Source organism: Dryobates pubescens, chromosome Z (genome assembly GCF_014839835.1).
Source record: "Dryobates pubescens isolate bDryPub1 chromosome Z, bDryPub1.pri, whole genome shotgun sequence".
Classification (NCBI taxonomy): Eukaryota; Metazoa; Chordata; class Aves; order Piciformes; family Picidae; genus Dryobates; species Dryobates pubescens.
In genome coordinates this window covers 78,950,152-78,978,143 of record NC_071657.1, presented here as the reverse complement: position 1 = coordinate 78,978,143, position 27,992 = coordinate 78,950,152, and the positions used below count along the sequence as shown (strand labels likewise).

The following is a 27,992-nucleotide window of genomic DNA, read 5'->3' as shown; positions in this document are numbered from 1 at the left end:
CCAGATAGGGAGCATCTCCCACGGGAGCAGCGAGGGAAGAAAGAGGAAGTGTGAGACCTTGCAGATGGATTTATAGGGAGCAGGACATGATGGGGATGAAATACACAGCTTCCTGTGTCCACCCACTGGGCTGGACACCTGGGACACCAGAGGTGTATCTTGTGTGGTAGCAGCACAAGGCACCCAGCCTAAACTGCCACACTAACAAAGCCAAAGGCATCCTGGCTTTGTATCAAAAATGCTGTGTCCAGACGGAGTAGGGAGGTGATTGTCCCCTTGGACTCAGCTCTGGTGAGGCCACACCTGGAGTATTGTGTCCAGTTTTGGGCACCTCAACAAAGGAGAGATGTGGAGGTGCTGGAGCCAGTGCAGAGGAAGGCAACAAAGCTGGTGAAGAGCCTGGAGAATAAGTCTTACGTAGAGCAGCTGAAGGATCTGGGAATGGTTAGTTTGAAAAAGAGAAGGCTGAGGGTAGACCTCATTGCTCTCTACAACTACCTGAAAGGACGTTGTGGAGAGGCTGGTGCGGGTCTCTTCTCACAGGTAATTAGCGATAGAACAAGAGGGAATGGCCTCAAGCTGTGACAGGGTAGCTTCAGACTGGAAAAAAATGTTCATAGAAAGAGTGGTCAGGCATTGGAATGTGCTGCCCAGGAGGTGGCTGAGTCACCAATCCTGGATGTGTTCAAAGGTCATTTAGGCATGGTGCTTGGGAATATGGTTTAGGGGTGAACTTCGTAGAGTAGGGTTATTGGTTGGACTTGGTGATCCTGAGGGTCCTTTCCAACCTGAATCTTTCTGTAATTCTGTGACTAACCCCAAAAAAGCCCAGCCATGGGAGACTAGGTGGACAGGAAGATTCACAGTAAGCCTTAGAGGTGTTACCAACCTCTGTTAAAGCCTGTGGTCTTCCCAGGGTGCCAGCAGGTCTCAAAAGAGTTGTGAGTTGGTGTTGGTAACTATGAACAGCATATGGAATATTTCCTCTTATCTTTTATCATTCTGTTTTCCTATGACTTCTGAAACTTTCAGGTAAATGGAAGATTTGGAGGCTAACTTAATCCAGACACGCAAAGCATGCAGAATAGAGCAAATGGTGGCAAAATGGCTCCATCGCTCTCGGGACGGTGCCTCCAGGTAAACATGGTCTTGGTGAAAGGGGTGCTTGAAGATCAGAGACAGCACAACCTGGACCCCAGCAAGCAGGGGTGGTCACAGGTTGCAGATCTTGCTTGTTGTTTCATTTGTTCTTGGGGAATATGCATGCAGTAATCCCCAGAAAAAAGCCCTGTGTTTTTAAGCGTCCCTCTTGGTTTCCAGGGACTGATGTGCCTGCTTTCACTCCTGGTTGTGTGAGTTATCTGTTCACATGCAATACTGCTCAGTGCAGAATATGTGTTTCTTGAAGATGAGGTGTGCTTCCCTTTGAGTCTTGCCACTGGCCCATTGGCCACTGGCCCATTTACACAGGATCCTGGCCCACATATGCTTTGCTTTCCTAAAGTCTGTGAATCAAAGTTAAGCTGTTCTGGACCCTGGCAGAGAGTTGTAAATTGTCTCACTGTCTTTCTGGGTAAAGGTGTTGCTGTGATTTGTGGAGGTCAGGGCTTGAAATGGGATATACCTGGACTTTTCCTCCTTGTGACCACTGAGCTGAGGTGGCTAAAAGTGTGGTCACAAACAACTGGTGTCACTGGTGTGTTGTCTTCCTCTTTCTGTGGAACCTGGGGAATGACTGCTGGCATGCACCATGCAGAGCCACCCATGGGTACCAGAGGAGTGCTGTTCTTTCTGTGTAGTGGTGCAGCCCACTGAAAGTGTGTGTGCAAATATATGCCTCTTAAAGTGTCTTCTGATTGTATCTTAATTCATCACTGGCTTCTCGTCTCACAGGGGCAGAGTGTCTATGACAGACAGCACCAGTGATGGCAGTGGCCAGCCTGCCAGCCGTGTCAAACTTACTGTTACAGTGTACAAAGATTTGGTCCTTGGTCACTATGGCTTTGAGATTTGTCCAAGCCTTCCTCTTACAATTGCATCTGTTGCAGCAGGTAAGCACCATCACAGGTGCAAGAGGCCTGAACTCTCAGGACACCTGCCAGGTATTTATGAGTTTGTCAGGTTCCTCTGGTTGGCATCTGATCTTTGAATACTGAGGGCAAAAGCCTGTGTGCCTGTGGCATGCAGAGAGCTTGGACATCTTTGTGGTTCTGATGGCATGGAAGAAATCTAAGCCAGTGGCAGCTTCACCACTAACCCTTTGCCTGCGCTTGGACACAGCTTACCTTCAGGGACACAAAAAACCACTTCAAAGCAAAGTTCTTTCTGATGTTCTATGTGAAGTGAAAAGGAAGAATTTGATCCAATCTTAGAATTCCTACTCTGCAGTGGACCCAGTGATCTGTCACTGAAAATATTCTCTAGGCTTACAGCCCTGTAACATGGGGAGAATCACTGCTGTTTGCAGGCAGCCCTGGTGAAATTCTGCCCAAGTCAGGTAGATCAACTCTTCCAGTTATAAAAGGGATGGATATAACTCTGCTTTTAAGGTGGCTCAGAGATTTTTAATCAAAACCAGAATTTGTCTTTTATTTACCCCACCCCTGCCTGGGGAATGGCCATCCAGCTGCCTGGGCCTGAAAGATGTTTAGTATAAAGGCACTGCAGTACAGCCTCTCTCCTTTCACAGTGCTTTTGAGTGAAATTTTGTCTTGATGTCTCTTCCCAGGTGAAATGTGGATAAATTAGCTGAGAGTCTTGGGGTCTAAAAAGTGGGAAAGGAGGTTTTCTTTTACGCTTTTCTTTATTCCAAATCAGAAGAGGTCAATGTTTTATTGAAATTAAGGCACAAGGAAGCCTGTCCTTTTAAGTCCTGCCTATTACTGTAGGAGCCCATGGCTAAAAGCCCTGTGATTAATTACAGATTATTGTCTCTGTGTTTTGCCTTTTCTATATGCTGCCTGATGCCAGGGTTGCCCTAAAAGCACCTGGCAGGTGCTGGGTGGGTGTGTGGCCAAACCTATCTGGCAGAGGAGTTCAGCAGCATGCCTTGGCCAGCAGACTGGCCTGGTGGCTCTGGGAGCTGCATGAACACTCATCCTTCCCAGACCATAGGTCCACCTGTTCCTTAGTCACTTGGATTCTGCAGCTGCCACCCTTCTGGAATGCTCAGAAACTATTTTTTCACTTGTTGTGGGTCCTGCTAGTGGACATCATGGTTAAGAAGACCTCTATGCCCTTCCTGCTTGCAGGGGGCAGTCCAGCCTGCACTGGGACTGTGGTAGCACCTTGTCCTGGATGCTGGTGTACTGGGAGTGCTGAATCCTGGCCTACTTGACTAGCGGCTGGGATGTCACCCACAGGGTCAGGTCTGGGTGCAAACCCCACATGGAGGGAGAGCAGTGCTGTGGCAGATGCCCATGGCAGCCTCTGCAGGCCCAGGGCTTGCAGGCATCTAAAGGGCAATCCCAGAGAGCCTGTGAGCCCTCCCGCTGTCACAGGGCAGGCGGTGTCTGAGGACCGTGGGTGGCTGTGGCAAGAGAAAGACGTGCAAGAGTGATCTTCTGTGGGACAGGGACAGCTTGTGGGGGCCAGAGGACAGCCCTGGGAGGCAGCATGGACACAGGAGGTCTTTGTGCCACCAGCTGGCATCAGGGCCCAAACATCCTTTGGCCCCATTTTGTTTTGCTACCCAGAGGCAGTTGCTGAGGCAAGTGGGTGCCAGGTGGGAGGAGGAGCTCCCAGCGAGTGTCTCTGCTGGGACACTGCTGTGACTGATGGTGTGCTGATGGTCACCCACAGGGAGTACTGCTGAAGGGAAGCTGCAGCCTGGCGACCAGCTCCTCCTGATAAACTCCACAGCGGTGGACGATGTGTCTGTGGAACGAGCGGCTGACATCATCAGGTGTGGTGCTCCATGGCCCGCTGCGGGGACAAGGTGGCAGAGGGGTGAGAGGAGAGGTGGGGGACCAGACTGCAAAGATGCACGGCTCTGTGGGGACCTCGCTGCCTCTCAGGTCTTGTGCTGGGTGGATCCTGTTCCACAGGGACAAGACTGTCCTGCAGCTAAGTGGGGGCCTGGGGGGGGCCACTGCTTTCCTTTGCTATGTCCGTGCTATGTCAGTGTTGGCTGAGACCCTTGCAGGGGGTGTGAAGGGGCCAAAGGCCTTGATGATACCATCTGCTACAGCACTGGGAAGGAGGGTGCAGGCAGCTGATGGCCTTGGCTGACTGCATGTCTCTGTTACAGGGAGGCCGGTGACGAGCTCCTCCTAACCATCCTTCGCTGCACATTGGTAAATGGTCTTTCTTCAGCACTCTTGGTAGCACTGCCCCAGATGGGAGGCCAGGGGTGGTGAGGTGGCTGGGCTGGCATGCACGACACAAGGGCCCAGTCAAAGCCACAAGGGAGCCGCGAGGGTCTTCTGCTTTCACGGGTGCTCTGTGTGGAGATTTTGGGGAGAATCAGTGGTAAATCCTCACAGCTCCCTGGGTGCAGAGCTAGGGTGACTTGCAGAGCCTGCCTGACAGAAAGGCTCCCTCACTGGCTGGAGCCCAGGTGGGCTCTACAGGGACCAGGAGACCACAACAGTTGGGATGAAGGTACGACTCCTCAGGAAGCTGTAGCCACCAAGAATTCTCAGCCTGGAGTGTTCTTTATGTGCTGGGGCTGTTTGGGCTGTGGGGATCCCCCTGAACAGTAAAAGTAAGTGCCAAGGCTGCAGGCCCCAACATCCATCCTCAGTGTTCCTTGGAAGCCCTTCAGGTTTTTCTCTCTGAGTGCTGGAAAAGTTGGTCCTCTTTAATGCAGACTGTCTGGTAAAGGGCTGGGACCTGAGTGTGTATCCTACTTTGAGAAAAGAAGCAAATTTTTAGTATGGTGCTGATTGCTCATTCCTGTAGCATGAAACTCCCCAGAAGGCACATGTTTATCCACATGGATTTCGATGTGTGTGAAAGCTGAGCTGCAAAGCAAGGACAAAATTGGGTCTGTGTGCTTTTTGGCTTTTTGCAATGTATGAAAGTGGCCTGAGGGGAATTTTCCCTCTGCAACCCCAGAAAGCATTTTGGGAGGTTTTTTTTGTTTGCTTGAAGGCTTTTTATTTTTACTCGTGAACAAGGATGATTCAGACTTGAGGGTCATGAGATTTTTTGGCTATTCAATGAGCCATTAAAGGCAAAATTAAATATATTTTTCCAGTTCCAGTTTTCCCAGGTGTTGGCATTCAAAAGATGTGCACAAAGCCAAAGTAACCAGAAAAGCTCTAAGCAAACCCACTGAACAGTGGTTTCCATCTCCTGTGAATCTGATCTCCTTTGCACAGTGCAGTAGCTGTCAGTCTTGCCAGTGCTTGATCTGGCTCTGGAGATCAAGGATAAAATTAAGAGTTAGTTATGCAAGATCTGAATGCCTGCCAAAGGGGAGGAAATGTAATGGTTTTGCAGAGAAAAGGATTTGGAAAACGCTTCATGGGATTTGAAGCACTTCACAGGCCTTCATGCATTGTTGAGAAGCAGGTGGGACACAAACCCATTTTTGTTTTTTCTTTGCAGGTCATTTTAAGGACACCTCCAAATACAGCCAAGGCTGATCTTGGGTTTGGGGATGGCTCTTGCCCCACTCTGAAGGCAGCTGTGCTTAGAGCTGAGAGGTAACACCTCCCATCATGGACACCAGACCCTCTGCTGGGGCAGCTCTGGCTGCACTAGAAGGGATGTGCGAGGCCTTGGCCCTCCTGGGAGCATCTGTGAGGCATGATAGAATGAGTAGAGTAGAGTAGAATTAACCAGGTTGGAAAAGACTATCAAGATCATTAAGTCCAACCTATCACCCAACACCATCTAATCAACTAAACCAGGGCACCAAGTGCCTCATCCAGTCCTGGCAGGCACTGGTAGGGCAGTGCTGTCTGTGCACAGAGGCTCTTGCCTGCATCCCTTCCTCCATCCTTGTCTTGGGGCAGGATGAGGCTGGGGCAGGATGGGAGGCACCTGTGCCTCTGGCAAGAGTGTAGGAACTGCTCTACTTTGAAGCTGTCTGAGACACTGAGGGTTACTGCTTCTGTTCCTCTTAGGGAATGTTGTGCTTTACAAGGGCAGGACATCTGAGCACAGGGACTTGGGGGTCCCTAAGCTTATGTGGTGTCTTTTGAGTTTGTTGGGCCCCTGTAACAGTGAAAGCTTGGTTATGTGACAGCCATTTATGGCCAATTCTTACATACTTATAGTATGAAAGTATGCTCCAGAAGCCCTAGCTGAGCTGGGAGGTGCTAGACACATGGCTGTGTTCTTGTGGTGCACTGATGGTGATTTCACCTGTCTTTGCCTGACACTCTACACCTGTGGGTCCATGATACTGTGTAGCCCCACTGCAGGTCAGCTGCAGGTACATCAGCAGTCATTCTGCAGGACCCTGGCATCATTGCAGGAGTTGGGGAGATGCCTAAATACAGACACTGGTTAAAGTGTTGTGAAATTAGGAGTGTGTAGAGTTCACACATGTCCAGTTGCTGGTTTGGGTTCAGCAGGCAGCAACCACCCATACACATCAGAAAGGCCTGAAGCAAGCCCAGAAGCTGAGGGACTCTGACAGCTCCGATTGCTGTGAGTGCAGCGTGGTGTGAGCAGCTTCAGCACCGGCTGCCTTGCACCCCTGCCTGTGCTGCAGATCTCTGCCTCTCGTCTGGAGGTGTGACAGACTGAGCTGCTGACCCAGACTGTTGTTTTCTCAGGGTGGGCCCAAGTCGTCGTTTCTTACTGCAGAGAAGAGGGCCAGGCTGAAAACAAACCCCGTGAAAGTGCGTTTTGCGGAGGAAGTGCTGGTGAACGGACACACGCAGGTCAGTGCACGCAGCTGCAGCTGGGCACCCTGGGCTCTGCACACTGGGCTGCTCCCAGGAGAGATGCTGGGCTGGTTTAACATGAGCAGGACCTACAGAGGGGCTGCACCCTCACCCTGACAGTCTGCCCTGAATATGCATCCAGGCACCTGGTCCTAACCTGCTTCCTGTGCTCACTGGTAGTCTGAGGGAAGAGCTAGCACCTCCAGAGAGTTTTGTCTTTGATTTGCTTACTTAACAAGTGGAGAATACCTGGATGTACCCCTTTTGTTATTTTACCATCAGGTAAACTTTAAACCAGCATCACACAGCTGTGGCATGGAACAGACCTCTCTTGAAGTGCTAATCTCCCCAGAGGCTGAAGCTTGGGCACAACAAATCCTAATCCTAAAGATGGGAGGTGAATCCTACTGTCATGCCAGGTTTATTTGCTTCTAAAGCAGCAGGGGTGTCAATCCCTGGCCTTCAGCCATGTTCAGGTAGCCTTATGTTCAGAGAATTCAGTGACAGGGACTCTGTTTTGCTGTTGAACATGATGTGTTCTCTAGGTGATGGGGTGACAGCTTGCTGTGTTTCATATCATTGCAAAGGGTTTCCACAGAGAATTCAGAGATGCTGCCATGACAGACAGACAGCTGAGCCAGTCTGTTCTTATGCAAATCAAGATCACTGGATGAGTCCTGCAGATCTTTCACAGGGTTTCTAGCACTGATGAACTGTGTAGGTATGGGTCTGCCTGCAGCAGAATAGGATAAGCAGTGAGGATGCTTGTAGCTTCCCTGAAGTATGAACAGCTCTTAGATGTTTCCATGGTGACTTATCAAGCTCAATGTGGTTATGATGGACTGGAGTCAGTTGGGAACCTTTAACTCTGAATTTCCCTTTTTCTCTTTGGAATGAAAAATTTCAGTGCTCAAAATCCCTCACTCACCTCTCATAAGAGCAGACCAAATCTTGCTTCTGTGCATCTTGTAGTGATGGTGAACCAACCACCAGGCCCTTTTCTTCTTCACTTCTAGACTGTATCTTTGTTTCCTGTCTTTGGTGGTAGTAGGCTTTCCTGACCCAGCTCAGGCAGAGCCTTCCCTGTAGCAGGCGTTCCCTCTTCTCCCCCTGCACCAGGGCAGAGGTGCAGTCAGAGATGCCATGGATTTCACCAGCCAGATAGACAGGCACAGTGTGCATGCTTTGGCACCTGTGCCAAATTCCAGGCATTCGTGTACTGCTTCTTCTCTGGCCTGGTCTACAGAGCAGGAGGGGATCAAGTGTGACTCTTGACACATCTTCCAGTGAATCTCTACAGGCTCTGGTGTCCTTTCCTTCCTGCCAAGCATTTGCCAGATGTGCTGAAGCTGCTGCAGGGTTCAGCTCTGCTATTCAAAGTGCTGCTCACATCCCTCTCATCTTAAAAGGCAGGTCTGTCTGGGATCCTGCCAGGGCGTTATGGCAGCTGGGTCACACCCTTCCTGTCACGCAGAAACCAGTACTGGGCCCCTCATGTGGCTGGGAGATGTGAGACACAGGCTGCAGAGCTCATAAGGCAGGGAACAGGGAAGACAAGGATGTGCACTGGAAGTGGTATCAGGCAGAGACAACCTTGGGCAGAGGCCTTGGACAAGGCTGGTGGTGGGGCACAGCCAGACCTTAAAAAGCCAACAGTCTCTGCTTGTTCCTATAGCTCCCAAGTGCCTTCTTGGGAGCTCCTGTGGAGCTGTTTCTGCCAGACACTGAGCACTGGTGTTGCAGCACATGAAGGTCTCAGATCTGTGCCATTCACTGACTCAATTGCAAGGTTGGTCTTGAGAGGTCCAAAGGTGGAACTTCTGGAGGGCACACTTGTACTCTGTGCTTGCTGCAAAGCCTCATCAATACTCTGCTGAGCTAAGGTAATCATAGCTCTGCAAGTGTAGAGGAGTGACATAATCTGTGTAATTTGCATTAATTTAATGAGAACATGAAGGTAAAAACATGTATTTGGGTGTTGGAGTTCCACTTGTGTTAGCTTCCCTTTTCACCAGCTGGATGTGAGCCCTGTTTTGAGTAGTAAAATATTAGTACAAAGGAAGAGTAGATGCATCTTTTGCACGTTTATGACTTCTTTCTGGAAAACCACTCTTCTCCACAGACAGCAGCTACTCTGCTTGAGTGTTTTAGAACTCTGCTTTCAGTGGACTGACAAAAAAATGGTCATTAAGGTCCTGAAAATCTGCAAAGCCTCCTGTTTCAGTAAATGTGCTGCTCTTGTCATCTTAATGGAGCATTGCTGGGTGATCTTTGCGGCAGCTGGAAGGAGCCCAGAGGCTGCCTTCCGCAGCTGAAACCTGAAACTCCAGTTTGGGAACATAAATTGTTAATGAGCCTCGGTGCTATTCAGCCTCCATTTTCTGTTGCAAACTGATGATGTATTTCCATGTAATGGAGCAATATGCAACAGACAAGTCCCTGAGGACCCTTGGGTCAGCATCAGGCTGTGTATTATTAGAAGCTGTGGGGCTAGCTGCAACATGGAGTAAATCACCCTTGTGCCAGACAAAGCAGGAGGGGTACAGCTGCTTAAGCCACAGCAGAAGCTTTCAGAATTAATTCTCATCAGTCTTTTGGAGTCTGCACAAAAGGAGAGAAATCTCATCTGGGTGTTCTGGCCAACTAATTGGATCTGTCCAGGAGAGCTGTGGTACTTAATTTGTATATGAATTTCTGTATGGATTTCAAGTTCTGCTGGGTGCTGGCTGTACAAGGCCTTGTTCATTTGATAACTGACATCTGTGTGAGCTGCCAGAGTGAGTGTGCAGCTGGTGCAATCCAGCATTGCTTTTCTGAAAGGGATGGCAGACACAGAGTCTGCCAAAGATGTGATGTACTCATGATGCTTAGCATAAAGGAGTTAGAGCTTGGTCTGAGGAGCAGCAGCAGTGTTTCTTAGTGATGAACATAGGCTTGAACACCACAGAACAAGGAGGGGGGGCATAAGGAGCAAGATTCAGAAGTGCTTGGTTTGATACTTTAAGGTATATGCACTCTCTATCAAGAGGGACCAGGCTGTGAGATTTATAAGATGTTGCACAGCACATGAAATATAGGGGAAATTATCTTACAAATGCCATTCTTAACCTTGAGATTGTCATGGCAAGATCAGTTCTGTAAAACTGGAGGAACATCCTGGTCCAAGAACAAAGGAAAGATCTGCTTAATGGGAAGTCCAAGGCTGGAGAAGTAAACCTGCTCAGCACTGAACAAGAAGAAGGATGAAAACATGAAGGTGCAGATGAGCTCTGCTACGGGAGTAAGGTGGAAGGCTGGAAGGTGTGGCTCTAAACAGCTGCAGAAAGACAGAAGCCAATTCCCAGACCATTCCCAGGGCACCCAGTGAAGGTGCTGTGGGAGTCACTGCCTTGCCTCATGCATTTGAGACCTGGTGACATCATGTCCTGTCTTGGAAACCCCAGGGTCACTAATGTTTGGGGAATGTGTAGTAAGTGCACTACACCATGTTTAGCTGAATCCTACAGCCTTCCCATTGGTATACAAGCTCTGTTTGTGCTGGCTTGGAGGGGTTTGGTAGCTCTTGAGCTGAAGTCATGGCTGCTGCCAATGAGAAAGTGTCAGTGTGGGGGCTACTGCTGCCTGGTGCCCAGTATTGGGAAGATGACTTTTTGGGTAAACAAAACGTCATCTTTTCTGGTAACAAGCAGGGAAGATGGGTCTCAGCTTTCAATATCTGCCAGATCCTCCTATGACAGGTGAGAAGTGGACAGAGGGCTCATGCAGGACACGTGCAACTGCTGCCCTGGCTGCAGTTTGATGGCAAAGGCATTCATGAATGCTCCTTCCCTTGGTCCGTGCCAGAAGCATACTCAGGAAATAAAGCTTGGTGTCACAGCAGAGAAGTGCAAAAGCAGAGAGATTTTCATTTATACCAGGATGTGCTGTGTCAGGCAGAACAGCCTGGAGGATTAATGTCCAAGGATTAATGCTGTTGCTTTTGTTCTGCAGGGGAATTCTCTTCTTTGTATGCCCAATGTTCTCAAGGTATACTTGGAAAATGGACAGACAAAGGCTTTCAGGTTTGAGACGAGCACTACTGTGAAGGTAATGATGCTTGATTGTCTGTCTTTGTTTCCACTACCTGAATTCAGTCCAGTAGCAACAGTGCAAGCAGTGGAACTTGCAGCCTTCTGGTTGTGTTGGCCTGCTCATGGGAACTGGATTGCTAGCTGATGCTGAGCATGCTGGATTGTTCATTCTCCTCTGGCAGAGGAGGCATTGCTTTGGTTCACCTGTTTTCTTCTCAGGAACTAATTTTCACAGAACTGGCAGGAACTTGCCTATGAGACCACTACAGCTTTGTGAAGTGTGATTGAAGTTGGGCAAGAGGACAGGTTGGTGGGAGACTGGCTGCACAATCAGCTGTCTGCACAAATGTTGATTTCCTTGGAAATCACATGGCAGAATACAGAAGAGATTGTTTAATACATCAGTGACAATGTGCAGCCCTGAGAGGGAGGACAAGTCTCATGGCTTGGGACCTGGAGAGTGGAGTCCAAGTTTGGAGATCATGTGAACCCAACAAGTGCAGTTGTGCCAGATGTTACTTAATATGTCTGTCTGTATTCCAGCCTTGTTTCTGCACTAGTGAAAGCATTTTCCTCCCAAGACATGAAAACTGAGGGACCCCTTCTGATGGAAAAGCAAAACCACCTCCCTAGGATCACTGTGCTTGGTGGTGTTATGGACAAGTAACCATCATTCTGGAACAGGCTGCCCAGAGAGGTTGTGAAGTCTCCCTCTCTGGAGACTTTCAAGCATTCCTGTGCAGCCTGGTACCTGCATTAGCAGGGCATTGGACTCAGTGATCTCCAGAGCTGCCTTCCAACCCCTGCAGTTCTGTGATTCTCAAAATAAAAGGTGCTACTCCCCAGAGCCATTTATCATAGAACCATAAAATGCACTGGGTGGGAAGGGACCTCTAAAGGTCATCTTGTTTAAACTGCATGCAGTAAGCAGGGACATCCCCAACCAGGTCAGATCAAGCTGGAGCTGAAATACCTCCAGGGATGGTGCCTCCATCCTGGTCAACTTGTTCAAGTGTTCCACCACCTTTATAAGTAAATAATTATTTTCTAACGTCCACCCTAAGTCTCCCCTTCTATAGTTTCCAGCCATTTCCCCTTGTCCTGTTACTACAAGCCCTTGTAAAGACTCCCTCCCCCACCCCTCAGCTACTGGAAGGCTGCTATAAGATCTCCATGGAACCATCTCTTCTCCAGGCTGAACAGCCCCAACTCTCCCAGCCTGTCTTTGTAGGAGAGGCTCTCCAGCCCTCTGATCATCTTCATGGCCTTCTCTGGACCCTCTCCAGCTGATCCATGTCCTTCATGTGTTGAGGGTGCCACAGCTGGACACAGGAGATCTCCCCAGAGCAGAAGGGCAGGATCCCCTCTCTCCAGCTCTGGCCACACTGCTTTGGATGCAGCCCAGGCTGCCCTTGGCCTTCTGTGCTGCCAGTGCCCATTGCTGGCTCCTCTCCAGCTTCTCCCCCGCAGCGCCCCAAGTCCTTCTCTGCTGGGCTGCTCTCAGTGTCATCACACCCAGCCTGGATTTGGTACCAAGGACTGTCCCAGCCCAGGCTCAGGACATTGCACGTGGTCTTATTAAACCTCATGAGGTGCTCCTGGGCCCACTTCTCCAGTCTGTCCAGGTCCTTCTGAATGACGTCCTGTCCCTCAAGCATATTGATCACACCACTCAGCTTGGTGTCATCAGCAAACTTGCTGAGGGTGCCTCAGTCTCTGTCTGTATCATTGATGAAGATGTTGAACAGCACTGGTGCCAATATGGACCCCTGTGGGACACCACTTGACACCCATCTCTATCTGGACATCAAGCCATTGACCTCCACTCTCTGTATGTGACCATCCAGCCAATTCTGTATCCACATCTCTCCAGCTTAGAGAGAAGGATGTTGTGGGGGACTGTGTCAGCCTTCAGGGAAGTCCAGTTAGATGACATCTGTTGGTCTTCTCTTGCCCACTGATGCAGTCACTGCATTATAGAAATCCACTGCCTTGATCTGGCAGGACTTGCCCTTGCCAAAGCCATGCTTCCCAACCACCTCCCTGTCCTTCATGTGCCCCATCAGAGCTTTCAGGAGGATCTGTTTGATGATCTTCCCAAGCACAGAGGTGAGGTTGACAGGCCAGTGATTTCCAGGCTGAAAGAAAAATTGAGAAAAGCAAGATTTTGTCTATAGAATGGAATAATTTCCTCAAAAAGGAGGAGTTTATTCTTTAAACTTCACAAAGCTGTTGTAGTCCTCACACAGGTAAGTCTCTGCAAGTCTTGTCACTTGCAGGGCATGAGGAAAGGGAAGATAAGTGGAAAAGAGAGATTTGAATGCCCACCTGCAAGTTTCTGAAAGATGGATTAGCTCTTCAAGTTTGACCTGATTTGCTCAGCTCAGGAACAACTTTTTCTGTATTGGAGTTATGTGCAGCTCTCTCCAGCCTCCTACAGAAACACTCAAATGGGCAAAGTGCTTCCTGAGTTAGGTGTTCTCAAAAGTTCCTCTGCTGTTTGAGAAATCCTTGCTTAAAACTGAGTTGTGATGAACGCTTTGCTTACCTCAGGAGGCTTGAATGAGTCAAAGAAGTTCTCTTTCAGTTCGTATTCAGCCAAGCCTTGTGTACTGCTTTCTGTTTGACAAAAATAAACCTGTTTATTTCCATTACAGTGTCCTGGTAGAATTCTCCATACCACTGAAACAGCAGTTTCAGTCAGATTTGAGGAGGTTTTGCCATTATGCTCTCAGATTCTTTTTCACTGATAGGTGTTTTTCACTGGTTCTTGGCAGTTTCTTCAAAAGCTGTTGTCAGCTTCAAGAAATCTGGAATGGTTAACAGCAAACGTTTGGCTCAGGGGTGACAGAAAGTGCTTGACATCAGCAGGCTGAAAATGGCACAGCCAAGGCTTTCAGCATGAAGCAGCCCAGGAATTGCAAGCCAGGGAAATGTATTCGAGGCCTGTTACACCTTGGCATCTTACTGCGCTCTTCACACAGCAAGCAGCAGATCCCTACCTTGTCCTCCCCCTTGCCCTATCTTTGTGCTTCCCCTGCAGTACACTCAACTCCATTCCCTACCAGCTGGATGGCATCAGTGCAAATGGGTGGGTCCGACCGCAGACCTCTGACTGCCTGGCTGGCACGTTCTCTTACTGCTCCAGCTAGGGTAGCTCAGCAGCTAACTGCCATGCTTGTGCTTGGTGTCCCAAAGAGGCTGCCATCTCCCATACCTCCACTTCTGATGAACTTGCAGTCTTTCCTTTAACCTTGAGACCTGTGTGGTTTGTCTAGGTCAGTGTACTCAGAATCTGTCAGTGAAGAGAGAAAGCAGAACATCATCAGGGCACTGGTTTCCTGTGATACAGCACTAAGAGTTTCACTGTTGCAGCATCAGCATGTTCTTGGCTGCGGAGTTTTGTGTCTATGCACTGCCCATTCTCTGCTGCCCACATGGCTGCCAGCAGCCAGAATCACCTCCACTCACGTGGTGAGCCTGCAGTGCTCAAGAGCTGTGACTAAGTTCTGTCTGACAGTCTGTGTGCTTCCCTGCCTAGGACATTGTTCTCACTCTGAAGGAGAAGCTGTCCCTCTGCAGCATCGCACACTTTGCACTCACTCTGGAGGAGCAGTACAACGTGGCCAAGATCCACCTGCTGCATGAGGAGGAGCTCATCGAGCAGGTGAGGAGAGAACTCAAAACCATGGCGGGTGGGACCAGCACCAGCACTGGATTGTGGCCAGCAGGGCGCAGAGGGACCTCAGCTCTGCAGGTGTCTAAAGGAGTGAGCCTGGCCCCATGTCCGGAGGTGGTGTTCTCTTCTCTCTGCCTGTCACATGTGCCTCTGCATTAACCAGAGCCCCTGGAGAAATGGTGCTTTTAGGAGTTTCTCACTCCACATAGAGAACCCACAGAGCAATACCTACAGGCTGGTATTGCTGGGACCATGGAGAGTGTGCTTTGTGCACCAGTCAGGTAAGGACTATCTGCAGATGACTGAGTAAGCCTTCAAATAGCTGTGTACCCTGGGTGATCAGAGTTAACCAGCCAGCTGCCACTTCGATCAACTTCTCAGTCAGATGTTTGCATCCAGTGAGCAAGAGGTTTGCTCTGTCAGTAGTTCTACTGCTCTGTTGGTATCCCTGGGGTAACCTCATCTGTGAGATATGCCCACTTGGGGATCTCATCTCTCTGCTGGGGTCTGTCTTGGCTGGTGATCCACTGTGACACAGAGAGGTCCAAACACTGAGCATCATTGAAATGTGCTGCCCAGGGAGGTGGTGGAGTCACCATCATTGGTGGCGTTTAGGAGGGGACTTAAGAGGGTGCTTGGTTGCATGGTTTAGTTGATTAGGTGGTGTTGGATGATAGGTTGCATGCGATGATCTTGACGGTCTCTTCCAACCTGGTTTGGTCTGGTCTATTCTATTCTATTCTATTCTATTCTATTCTATTCTATTCTATTCTATCTGTGCCTCAGAATTTCTGCTCTTTTTTTTCAGTTAGTGACCCTGTAAGGGACCTGCCCAGAATAAAATATGAGAACACAGAACCTAGGGATCTTCAGATTTTATTGACGTTAGGATGATGATCCAAGTGTCTGCTTAGGGCTACTGTATTTCACAGCCAAACATAAAGCAGAGAAGCTTGCCCCTTCATCTGTCCTGATCATGCTGCAAGTATGTGAGATCAAAGGATATTTAATGAAATTTTGCTGTCACAGGAATTCCAAGCTACTACAGGGAGAAGAGAAATTAGAAGTAGAGCCAGAGATAAAATCTCAAACACCCACAATGTCTCCTTGCACTCACAAAGGACAGTGGCTAGGCTGCAGCCATCAGCTTGCCAGTAACTTTAAGTGATTTCTCTGCATTCCAATAAGCCACAGGCTTACTCTGCATCTATGGAGGGAGGGGCCACAGCAGTAGCTGTTGCATGGTGCTGTTCTTCATTGCAGGTGGTCCAGAAAAGGGAAGCTCATGACTGTCGATGCCTCTTCAGAATTTGCTTTGTCCCAAAGGATCCCTTAGACCTCCTTCAGGAAGACCCAGTTGCCTTTGACTATCTCTACCTGCAGGTGAAACTGAACCATTCCATGGTTCAGAAATTACAGATCTCATTTCTGCTTTAAACCAAAGCATGCTTTGGGCCAGCTCAGTTACATGAATGTGAAATGCAGAGCACTTAAGAATGGATCATTTGGGTTCAATTTGCCTTAAATTCTTATATCAACCTGACTCTTTAAGAGAATGAAATTGGAATGAGTGGCTCCCTGTGTTTGATGTGTGGTTGTCATGTCAGAGGCCTTATCCTGAGTTCTTGATCTCCCATCACCAGGCTGACTCAGCGCTGTTTGTTGCAGAGCTGCAGCGATGTGCTTCAGGAGCGATTTGCTGTGGAGATGAAGTGCAGCGTGGCATTACGTCTGGCTGCTCTGCACATACAGGAGAGGATCTGTGCTTGTGCTCAGCCTCAGAAAGTGTCCTTGAAATACATTGAGTAAGTTCCTGCATTTCTGCCCTGCTGTGACTAACCCTGACAAATGAAGCAGCCAGCTGGAAGTGGCATCAGCTCTGTGCTTGCCTCTGAACCAGAGACTGAACTTTAGGGCAAGGTGGCTTCAAGACTATCCCTGGTTTCACCCTGCTGAGCTGCTTGAATCATATGGACAGTATAAGGCTTGGGCATGTCCCTAAACAGAGGGAGGTTCTGATCTATAGTTAAAGCAGGGACATAAAAAGTTAGTTGAGACTGATGATCTTCTGCAGGACGATAGGAAGGCTCTTCAGAGGGATCTGGATTGATGGGCTGAGGCAAATCATGTGGGCTTCAACAAGGCCAAGTGCCAAGTCCTGCACTTAGGCCACAACAACCCCTGTCAGTGTTACAGGCTTGGCGAGAGTGGCTGGAAAGCTGCTCAGCAGAGAGGGACCCAGGGGTGCTGCTTCACATTCAACTGAACATGACAGCAGTGTGCCCAGGTGGCCGAGAAGGCCACCAGCATCCTGGCCTGGATCAGCAATAGTGTGGCCAGCAGGAGCAGGGTAGTGATTGTGCCTCTGTACCAGGCAGAGGTGAGGCCAAACCTGGAACCCTGGGTTCAGTTTTGGGTCTTTCACTCCAAGACAGACATTGAGGTGCTGGAGCAGGTCCAGAGAAGGACAAGGAAGATGGGGTCTAGAGAATAGGGCTGATGAGGAGCAACTGAGGGGCCTGGGGTTGTTCATACTGAAGAAGAGGAAGCTGAGGGGAGACCTCATTGCTCTCTACAGCTACCTGAGAGAAGGCTGCAGCCAGGTGGGGATTGTTCTCTGTGCCAGTTTTAATTCTTTCACAAGTCACAACTGATAAGAGGAAATGGGATCAGGTTTCACCAAGGGAGGTTCAGGCTGGCCATAATGAAAAACTTCTATGCCAAAAGAGTTATCAAAGACTGGAATAGGCTGCCCAAGGAATTGGTTGAGTCACCATCCCTGGATGTATTTAAAAGCCTAGTCACAGATGCACCTAGAAGTAAATTGGAATGAGGTAGTCATGTTGTGTGAACTGTCTGGAGGTGTTAACAGGACCCTGGGGCTTGGTGTGGTACCTCTGGCCTTCTCTGCCTATTCTGCACATTCCTGGGTTCCTGTGGGACATCATGGTTGGACTCAATGATCTTAGAAGTCTTTTCCAACTGAAATGATTCTGTGACTCCATGTTGCACAGCTGGGACCCCCTTTGCTCCCTCTCATCTTTTGACAGGAGGGACTGGGGAATTGAAAACTTCATCTCACCAACTTTGCTTCGAAACATGAGAGGCAAGGACATAAAGAAAGCCATCAGCTACCACATGAAGCGGAACCAGGTGCTGCTGGACCCTCGGCAGAAGGTAGTGCACGTCCCGTGGCTTCCAGGTGCCTCCTAGGATAGCAGCAGCATCTGTAAGGGTCAAAGAAGGAATTTCTTTCCTTTGTAGGTCTCCTCTCTTGGAGCTTTTCTTGTATCTTTTTCTCCTGTAACTTCCTCTACTGTCCATGCACCCCAATTTCCCTGCTTTTTCCCTGTTTAGTTAGTTTGCCTGAGGGGTTGCCAGATGGCAAACGTGGTTATGTGGGATGGTCCTCTACTATTGCCTATCCAGACCAAGCTACATGTGTTGGTTAAATGCTAAGTCCTGTAAGGAAGGAACATCATCTAACCTGCAAATCTTCATCTGCTAACCAGTGTGTCTTGAAATCACAGCACATGCTGATGGCAGTCCAGGTGCGCCTCAGCTACCTGCAAATACTGGGAGACCTGAAGATGTATAATGGGAGGATCTTCAATGCCACCTTGATGGTAGGAGTGCTGTTTTGTTTTGTCATGGGGTTTTGGCTTACTGTCTTACTGCCTGACTTGGTGCATCTCTTGTGGCAGTGCACTTTGGCAGTAACTAAAAGGCAGGACAGAGAGGCAGTTTTAACCCTTTTTCTTCACCAGCGAGTGAGATCATGTCTTAACCAAAGCAAGCTCTGTCTAAAGCAAGAATGTTCAAATACTTTGCTGAATTGATTTTTCATGTGAGACTAGCCACAGTGAGTCTTCCCTTTCTCTGTGTTGATGCTTGTAGAAAATGTAACAGTAGCTCTGATGATGGTGTTTCAGCCAGCTCCAGTCACAACAGTTTTTCCTGTCCTGAGCTATCACAACAAAAATTGGTACAGAATTCTGCTAGGGTCACTCAGCACAGTTCCACTGGAGTGACCAGCACAGCACCCCTCACAATAATGATGTGTGTTTTGTCTATATGAAAGTTGTGACTCTGGCTCTACACCTGAGTTCTGTCTGTGTCTGTTGCACATAAAAGCTCCATTTCAAAAGCTCTTCCTGGCCACACATCAGCCTTGCAGCACAGGAGAGCACTGCTCTTTCCACAAGAGGGTTCTCAGATGGTTTTTTCCTATCCCAGCTTGGATCTGCATTGAACTGTGGACCACAAGCTGTTCTGTACAGAGAACTGAGCAGTGTAGGTAGGTCTGTACCAGAGGAGGACCTTCCTGATGGGTTGCAGTAATGTAATTCCCGTTTGTGTGGAAATTGAAAATATTTCTGCCAAATGATATTGGCATTCATTCCTGTTTTTAATTGTCTGATCCTAACAGAAAATGTTGACATTTCTTCCAAAAACACCTTCCTGAATTTTTAGCCAGCTCCAGCAGGTATCTCTAGGTCCATCTGGCCCAGCTTGCCAGGTGACACTGCTGACAAGCAGCCTGCTGCTGACCACAGCTTTGAATCTGCTAGATAGCTGTTGTACCTCTGGGGCCACCTGCCTTGGGGGGCAAGAGCAACTGGCAGTCCCCAAGCCATAGAAGAGAATGGCCAGGAGCAGGTGACCTTAAAGCCTGTAAGTGGCAAGGGGCTCCCTTTGCAGCTGGTGCAGCACAGTTGTCAGGAGAGTCCCTTGTTGAAAGACACCATGAAAGGTTGGGTGGCTGAGGAGTCTCTGCCCTGCACTGGTGAATGGGCTTCTGCTCAGATTTTGGCTACAGTTTTCACCTCTCCCCCTGCAGCTACAGGACAGAGAATCGTATGTTGCCTTGCTGGTGGGTGCCAAGTATGGGGTGAGCCAGATTGTCAACAACAAGCTCAACATTGTGAGGAGTCTGGCTGAGTTTGCAAACATCAGCAGGCTGGAGCTCACTGAGGAGTCTGAGAAAGTGAGCATGGTGAAAGTCTACCTGCAGGACCTGAAGGTGAGCTGCGCTGTCCTGATGGCCAGCATGTAGCTGTATCAGAGACAGAGATTGTGGGGGGACTCAATTCACACCATCTATGCTTCTCACAGTCTGGCACTTAGCTGATGATGTCATCAGTATAGAAGGTTTAGATCACACTGAGTATGGAAAGCTTGTAGAAAGAATACAAAATGATTGAAGAAAAGTGGTTTTTTTCCCTGCTGTCCTCCCATCGGTGAGACATGACACAGAAAAACAGAGAAAAGTAGTTTCTGTTCTTCATCTTTTCTTCTTGAAAAGTGGAGTACTCTGCAGTGATGGTGGTGGAGGAGATGGGAAATGTCTGTTCAGTGTGGAGCAAACAATATTTGCTGTTTTGACTCCCTGCCTCTCCTCCCACTCTTCCCTCCCCCTGGCCCCGGATAAGGTGCTGACTCTGCTGCTGGAATCAAGCAGTGCAAAAGATCTTGTCTGCCTCATCACTGGCTATTACAGACTCTTTGTGGATGCAAATGTCTCCATATTTACCTGGGCAGAGAAGAGACAGCAACTGCACCGTGTGTCAGCTGAAGAAGGTTTGAAAAAAAGACATTTTGTTCTTTGACAGATGTTGGGAAGGAAGTGGTTGGATCTTTCACCTTGAAGGTTGTCATTCCCTTCTGGGACTAGCATCATGCTAGAGCAGTAGGCCAGGGGTGTGCAGTGGCACTGGAGATTGCTGTCTGCCTGCCTAGGTGAGACAGCACCAGGTTTCTGTGCACCCCAGAGGTGCAGAGCAGCAGTAACTGCCAGCCGAGGCCAGGTGCCTGCCATGTCAGTGCCAAACTGCCCCTGAATGTTCCTGCTTTTTTACCCACCTCCTGAACAGCCTCCCTCTGCTGGCACCCCTCAGCCAGGAGGGAGAGTACCTGTTTGCTTGGCATCCTGTCTCTTCTCAGGAGAACTCCAGTCTCACAGGGGTTGCCGGCTGAGGCTTTACTGCTGCTGCTCTGCATCTCCGTCTGCAGCAGAACCAGGCAAAGCAAGCAGGAGGTACCGGGCCTCCACTGGTGGGTTGTGGTCCTGCAGGTCAGGCTGCATAGTCTTGTTCCCTGATGAGCAAGGGAGGGCATAGCTCTCTGGGCTTTGAGTCTCTGCTGTGCAGACAAGACCATAACCCTTGTATGGCTGCTCACCCTTGCCACAACCAAGGACAGGCTGATAGATGTCTCTAAATCCTAGGGTACGAATCTCGAACTGGCAGTGACTCTGAAGACTCCTGGGAGCTTGATTCCTCCTCAGAGCACGGCTTGGACATTGCTACAGCATACTGCAGCATCCATCCAGTGTGCCATGAGGAGGAGCTGGGAGAGCTCCATAGCCTGCAGGAGGAGAGCACAACACCCCAAGCTGGAGGAAGTGATCAGTGTGATGGGGCAGACAACACAGCAGACAGCACGTCTGAGGCTTCCGACTCAGCAAACACAGAGAGCAGGGGATTTAAGACGAGTGGCTCCAGTGACTCTATGGATGCACTAGAGGAAGATGAGTTGGAAGCTTACTTCTCCTCCAGACCAGAGATCTTCCACTTCTACACACCTACAGTTCAGGAGATGAGCAGCTCAGACAAGACCTTCTCCCCCATTCATTCTGCAGGAAGCTCCAGCAAGGCAGAATCCAGAGACTACTTCTGTTTCTTGCAGGTACCACATGTGGAGGAGCCTGGGTGTGAATGCAGCCCCTATGAGCAAAGAGGGGAGGACACTGGTGTGTCTGTGCTGGAGACTGAACTGCCTGAGAGAAACACCATGGGCTACTACAGCCTGTGCTACAGCACATCCCCTGCAGGTAGAGTGGAGAGGAGCAGTACCAGTCACAGCCCTCAAAGAAACCCTTGGAAAGATGTGTCTGCCCAGGAAGAGGCACCATGTGGAGCAGAGCCAGCAGCAGAGGCCAGTGATCTCATACAGGAGCCACCTCCAGGCTTTGGTGACACCAGTTCTGAGGAGGAGTTCTATGATGCTGCAGACAGGCTCAGCCCCCCAGATGCCCTGGCAGGTAAACACACACACCACAGGTCACCTTCCTTACACCCCTGGGCTGAAGTGTTGCCTCTTTCCCCTCTCAGTCTTCCTGAAGGGATTATCTTTCAGCTCTTCCTAGTTTTCCCAAGACTTTTGAAGGACCTTTGAACACCTATTCTTTGTGAGCCACTTTTCAGCAGAAACACAGTGGATGTACACACAGGAGTCAGAACTGCAGTTTGCAGGGAGGTTTGTCATCACTTCCAAGCATTGTATCCCAGAAAAAAATATATACTTGGCTTTTAAGTTTGGCATTATGGGAAGTTCCCCTGCTCCTGGAGGAATTTGAGAATAGTGATTCATGGCTCTGCCTGATCCTGAAGCCAGTACGCCGCAGGACTTATGTTCTCTGAATCCTTCTGTGCAGGCTGATTCTAGAAGTGAGGAAATAGTGACAAGCCCCAGAAACTGAACTGGGGGAAGATGCCTGTCCTGTAACTGACAGGGAGCTGCATGTCAAATATTCCCACTGCCATGCAGTACCTCCTCTCTGCTGTCTTCCTTGAAGCTGAGGAGAGCTAAAAGCCCTCAAACTTTGTTGTTCCATGCACCCATAAGGTCAAAAACAGTTTTTGGGTCAGGGGCATGTTACTTAGGGGCCAGAGTCCTGAGGCTGAGCAGCTCCCTGATGGGTTCATTTTCTCAGAAAGGAGAGGATTCTTGTTTCTGAGGCAGTTAGCTCTCTTAACAGTAACTGAACTTCTTAAGAATCTGTTTTGTATTTGCCTCAGCCCAGAGAGGGAGAGAGACTCAGTCCTCTTAAATATTCCTGTGTTGTGAAATTAAGAGGCACAGACAAGGCCAAAATATCAACAGCCCTTGAGACTATTTATGAACAGAATAAAGGGGATGGATCAGAAGGGGAGAGAGAGAGGAGAGTGGGCAAGAGAAGAGAGAGAGAGGAAAGGAATTATATTACCACACCACTCACCCCCCAAGACAGTTTGAGTCTGTGGAGGAAAGGTGTTGTAGCTTTGGGTGTGTTGTCCTCTGAGCAGCCTCTTCAGCTCCAGGAGTTGCAGCTGGTGGAACTTAGGACATGGAGAGAGGGTTCCTCTTGGTCTCCTTCTCCCAAGCTATGTGGTGATGTCTCTGTCCTGGTATTCTCTCTGTTCTTCCTTCTTGGCAGCATTGTCCAGGTCTTTTCCTCCTGTGTTTTCCTTCTCCTGTGTTTTTCTTCTTCTGAGCCAGTAGTTGCTCAAGCCTTTTTATACAGTTTTTTTAGTCCTTAGGTATGTGTCCAAGTACTGTCCCTCAGGAAATTGTCCTTAGGTAAGTGTCCAGGTTTTGTTCCCCAGGAAATCTTCCTGTGTGTTCCTTTGTGTTTGGACAGGGGTCTGGAGGACGGGGGGGGGGGGGGGGGGGGCTCCACCTCCTCCCTCTCCATTTCACTGCCCACACACCCAATACACCTCAGGGGCCAGGTGGTGAATCCACTGTCTCACCATTCTCTCTTTGCAGGGCACCTGATGGGTGGAGATGGTCTTGTCTTATGCATATTCCCAAAGGTATCTGTGTGGCCTTGGTCCACTGTTGTCAGGGCAGCTGTAGTCCAGTGAGCAATCTTTATCCTTGCACCTTCCAGTGGCTCTGCACAATACACATCAGCTATTGTCTGGGCAAGCAGCAAAGGTGATTTTATCTTTGTTGAGTCACATCAGAAGAGACAAGATTTTAGACTCTCACAACATTCATGCATAGTAACAACACAGTGATCAAGCACAAATCAGTAATCTCTTTAATTTTTATCATTTAAATACCCAGGCTGGGAATTTCTGATCATGTTTCTATTTGCTGTTAATAAATCTCCAGCTGCAGGCAGTGCTCTCTGTAGCTGCTGCTATTATCACCACATTTAAGGTGAGAATTACAGCTATACCTGTAGTCAGCTCAAGTGACATCAGCAAACTACAGGTCCTGGACTGCAGTCTTGGTAGCCACAGGCTCAGACCCTGCTTCTCATGACACAGTTGATGATAACATGGAAGAGTTTCCTTACAGGACCTGTGTTAAGAGCTTTTTGGCCCACTGCAGAGATGCAGATATTCTGCTGCCCAGGACTATTTCCTGACTGTCATGGTTTGTTTTTTCTTGCCAGCAGGCTTCAATGTGACATCCTGGCAGGGTAGAGACAACTGCTCATGCATCCCAAAGAAGCCAAGGTGCTACAGCTCAGAAGAAAATGTGATGGCAAAGCAGACTGCAAGGGAGAAGGAGCTGGCATACGCCAAGAGCCTGAGGAAGAGGAGATCTTTCCTGCAGACTCATTACACCTCACAGGTCACTTTCCCCTTGGCTTTGCCAGGCTCTCTGCAGAGCTGTTGCTCTTGGCCACCAACTGTCCCACTCCTTGCTCAGCCACCAGCTTCCCCTGCTTCAGAGATCACCAAGAAGGATGCAGACCTGGGATGTCCTGCTGCCACCTGGGCCCAAAGAGACAGTGCTAGCACAAATGCCTCCCCTGACCCAGTGGAAATGGAGCCCGACACCATGGAAACCAAGTCAGTGACTGACTTGGCGATCTCTTCCCTTTCAGCTGTTCAGCTGCAGGGTGGCCAGCACACAGAGCAGAGTGCAGGAGTGGCCACACATGTGGGCAGTGGCCTCCAGCCTGTACATCCACCTTTCCTGTCCATGGAGGAAACTCTGCTCCTTCCTGAAGGACAAAGCAGAACTGCCCAGGAAAGTTCCTCTATGAAGACAAATGCGGTGAGTGAGGAGAGCTGCAAAGCCACTGGAGGCTCAATGGCCCAAGTGGCACTGGAGGAAGTGGATGAGGTAATGACAGCCCTAGTGGCTGGTGGTGCACCTCCACTGCTGGGCAAAGAGGTGACCTACCCTCCTAATGGACACATGTTGCCACCCTCAGCTCATGGCCCCAGCATGGCCTCTCTCCATGAGGTGGCCCAGGACAATACTGCTGGGAGGCAAGCATTGTCCAAGGGGCTTGTGCCAACTCCCTGTGAAGAGAGAAAAGCCCATGACAACATCTGTGCTGGACACAGTAGTGACAGTCCCTTGTCAAAAAGCAGACAAGTGGTGAAGAAGGAGGCCTTCTGGAAGGTGCACAACAAAAACCATGTGGGCTTTCCAGAGGCAAGCCAGCTCTTGGCAGATTGCAGCAGCACTTCAGGGGTTCTAACTCGCCTGTCCTGGCTCTCATTTGGGGTGAGGACAGACCTCACATCACCCAGCCCATCTCAGGAAAGGGTAGATAACCCACAAGAGCTTTTGGCCTCTCAGAAGACCAGTGGTTGTCTGGGGGCAGATGCTGTCAGAAGGGAGATGCCATCATGTCCAGCTGGACCACCCTCTGAGAAAGCGGTGGTAAGCAGGGAGGGGCTGGATGGAGAGCCTGAAAAAGATACAGGAAATGTGGCTCACAAACAGCTGTGGCCTGTTCAGCCTCCTCTTCATGAAGAACAGACTACTGAGGTGGAGGAAGACTCTCTTCTGACTGCATCTTCTCCTGGGTTTTCCTCAGACACAATTCCCCTGGGCTCACTGGGGAAAGGAGCAGGAGACCATGAGGCTTCAAAACACTCCTTCCTCTGCTTTAACCACAAGATGAATGAGCAGACACCTCCTGACCCCATCATGATCAGCACAGAGAGGAAGACATCACCACAGCTTGGGACAGACAAGTGCAACTGTCACCTGTCCTACATCAGCTGCTTCCATAGGCCTGATGACAAGGGGGAACATGAGATCACTGTCCCCATGTGTAGCACATTTCTGGGGCCACTCACCACCCCACCACCCAGCAGCTGTAGTCTTCCTGGGATCCCTGTGAGCTGTTACCCCATGTCCATTGGTAGGGCTGTGGCAGGGCAGGATCCTCACATCCAAGCCCTCAGCCAGCTGAAGGACCAAGCACAGATGAGCCCTGCAGATTTTTCCTGCATCCTAGCTTACACCACAGAGCTTCAGGAGGTTGTGGAGAAGCTCTCTGGGAACCAAAGAACCCATCTGCAAGATCAATGTGCAGAGCAGGGTGCTGAGAGCAAGGGTGCCCTTGGCTTAGCCTCCCGGGACCTGCTGTCCAGCTGCCAGGAGCTCCTGAAAACAGAGCAGCCCCTCAAAAAGCTGCAGGAGGTGCTGAGGGTGACATTTGACCACCTGCTTCAACTGGCAGTGGCCTGCTTCCAGGTGACACACTGCCAGATATGCAGGCAAAGGCAGCCAGAGCTTGGGGCTGCACTGGTGGATGTGGTGGGCACCTACCACCAGCTTGTGCAGGCTGTTCACCAGCAGCTTCACAGGCAAAGCTGCCCGGATCTGGGTGCCAAGCTCCTTGCCCGCCAACACACAGCCCTCACTGCTGCCATGTTTTGTCTCCTGCAGCAGTTCAGGGCACAACCATTGTTGTGATGCGGCTGTTAGGTGGCACACAAGTGCACAGGGTGGGGAAGAGCCCAGCCATGTTCCCTCAATCCAATCTCAGGCTCTCTCCTGTGGGCTGTTTCACCCCACAGGACATGCCTATGCTTAGTGCCACCAAGAGCTGCCCGTCCTGCCTGGGGGGGCAGTCATGGGGATATGCTTGCTGCCCCCCAGTCCAGCTTTATGCAATTCCATGATCTCTTTTATATGCAAACTTCAGTGGCTTAAGTATCCTGCCTGGGTCTTGTCCCTCATCTCCCAAAGACCTTGAAAGCTGCCACTCTCCAGGTGTTGTTCCAGTCCCCCTCTGTCACCTGTGGAGAAAGACAGGAGCTTTCTGGCTTGCCCTTCCTCCTGCTCTTTACTCTCCAGGTAGACTCTGGAGTGATACCAAATCTTTCCCCCCACCCCAAATGGATCAACTTAGGCTGCTTTGTCTGCCTTGCATGGTGAGGATGTGCCAGGACTTGGAAACCTCGCTGGGAACTAAGCCATGCTACATTTAACTGCTTTTCCTTGAAGGATGGCAGAGGGCTGTGCCAAGTGAGGGAGGCAGCACCACAGCCTGCTCCTCTGACACGGTTTCTGCATCAGACAGCCCTATTTGTCTGCTAACACTTGAGGAAGTCCCCAGTTACCCCCAACCATAGATCCATGTCTTCCAGAAGGAAGAAGTGAGCCCTGAGGTGCAGCTTTCACCTCTCATCTATGGAATGACCCCCGAGCTGGCTGCCCAAGGAGAGGGCGAGTTTCCAGCCTTCTCAGTGGCTCCTCCCTGCCCCCCGTGCATCCTGGTGCGTGCCAGTTCTGGGTGGCAGCAGCCTGCACCCAAAGCCATCCATCTGTGGGCCCCCAGCGAGCCAGCCCTGTTCTGGAAGCATCACCTCTGGCGAGGAGGGCAGAGGCAGGTCCCTGGGGGCTACTGTTTGGGAGCTGCCCACGCCAGTGCTATGGTGACAAGCTGTTACTGCAGCTGAGCATGCTCCGCCTAGTCTGCAGCAGGCAGTGGCAGAGCTGGGTGGGACACAGCTCTGGCCATCCACAGGTGCCCCCTGCACCTGGGCAAGGACCTTCCTAGGGCTCTGGGACATGTGAGAGAGGCCACCTCCACTTTTTGCTCAGCCTCTAATGCTTCCAGATGGAGAGGGGCAAGTTCTTGCAGCTGTACATTGGTGTGAAAGAGAATGGCAGCAGGGCAGAAGAAAGTGCTCCAGCACCCCCACGACATGGCTAGAGTCAGCCTGGCTGACTCTAGCGGCCAGAAGAGTGAACACGCACATGAGTCCAGCAGCCCCCAGCAAATCCTCCCAGCAAGGGCTCCCAGAGCTGCTCACAGGCAGCCAGCTACCAGGGCATGCTGCTTCCCTGTCCATATAGGGACAGGGTGGCCAAAGCACCCTCTGCTGGGTGTCTGGGTTCATGCATGCTGCTGTGCATGGAGGCTGTCACTGTTGCAGCGTCTTACAGTGAAGCCCGAGTGCAGCCCTGTAACTGCACAGCAGCAGCTGAGGGGCAGGGGAATGCAAAACCTAAGAAGTGGAGCATGAAGGGACACTGAAGAGTCCCCATGGCGCAGCGAGGCTGCAGGCTCCTGCACACACAAATTCAGCCAATGCTGGGAGCAGCTGCTGCTGCAGGCTCTGCTGGCAGGGTCTCAGGTGGTGGAAGAGGCTCTTGATGGGAAGCAGAAAAGAAAGCACGTGAGCAAAGGGGATTGTAATTTGCCTGAGGGGACCTTCTAGTCCTTCCATGGGTGGTCACACAGTCACTCACCCCAAGGGCTGGGTTTTTAGCGACGGTGGCTGAGGTTAGCACACTGCATCAAAAACTCGCTCTGCTGCAGCCATGAAATGCATCATAGCTCCCAGTGCAGAGTGCAGCCAAATCCCAGCACCTCTCCAGGAAGTGAGCTTCTCCCCTCACTTTTTGAGGATACACCAGGTGGCAGTG

At 50.1% G+C, this 27,992-nt stretch overlaps 1 protein-coding gene across 1 annotated transcript; it reads left to right on the top strand.

The window, feature by feature from the left end:
- Positions 1-930: 930 nt before the first annotated feature.
- On the top strand, positions 931-26,423 carry FRMPD1 (FERM and PDZ domain containing 1). The gene is made up of 15 exons (XM_054178537.1): positions 931-1,137; positions 1,894-2,051; positions 3,802-3,904; positions 4,250-4,295; positions 6,732-6,839; positions 10,833-10,928; positions 14,454-14,579; positions 15,855-15,974; positions 16,260-16,396; positions 17,642-17,768; positions 18,122-18,217; positions 19,432-19,614; positions 20,024-20,171; positions 20,818-21,633; positions 23,761-26,423. The coding sequence occupies exons 1-15, from the start codon at positions 1,037-1,039 to the stop codon at positions 26,028-26,030; spliced, it is 4,635 nt and encodes a 1,544-aa protein (XP_054034512.1). The 5' UTR covers positions 931-1,036; the 3' UTR covers positions 26,031-26,423.
- The last annotated feature ends 1,569 nt before the right edge of the window (positions 26,424-27,992 follow it).

What these genes read in the sequence shown, in the direction of transcription:
- FRMPD1 (XM_054178537.1), top strand. Translation starts at nt 1,037, where the DNA reads ATGGAAGATTTGGAGGCTAACTTAATCCAGACACGCAAAGCATGCAGA. An exon ending in AATTGCATCTGTTGCAGCAG is followed by an intron (nt 2,052 to 3,801) that starts GTAAGCACCATC and finishes GGTCACCCACAG; the next exon opens with GGAGTACTGCTGAAGGGAAG. An exon ending in CCCCCCAGATGCCCTGGCAG is followed by an intron (nt 21,634 to 23,760) that starts GTAAACACACAC and finishes TCTTGCCAGCAG; the next exon opens with GCTTCAATGTGACATCCTGG.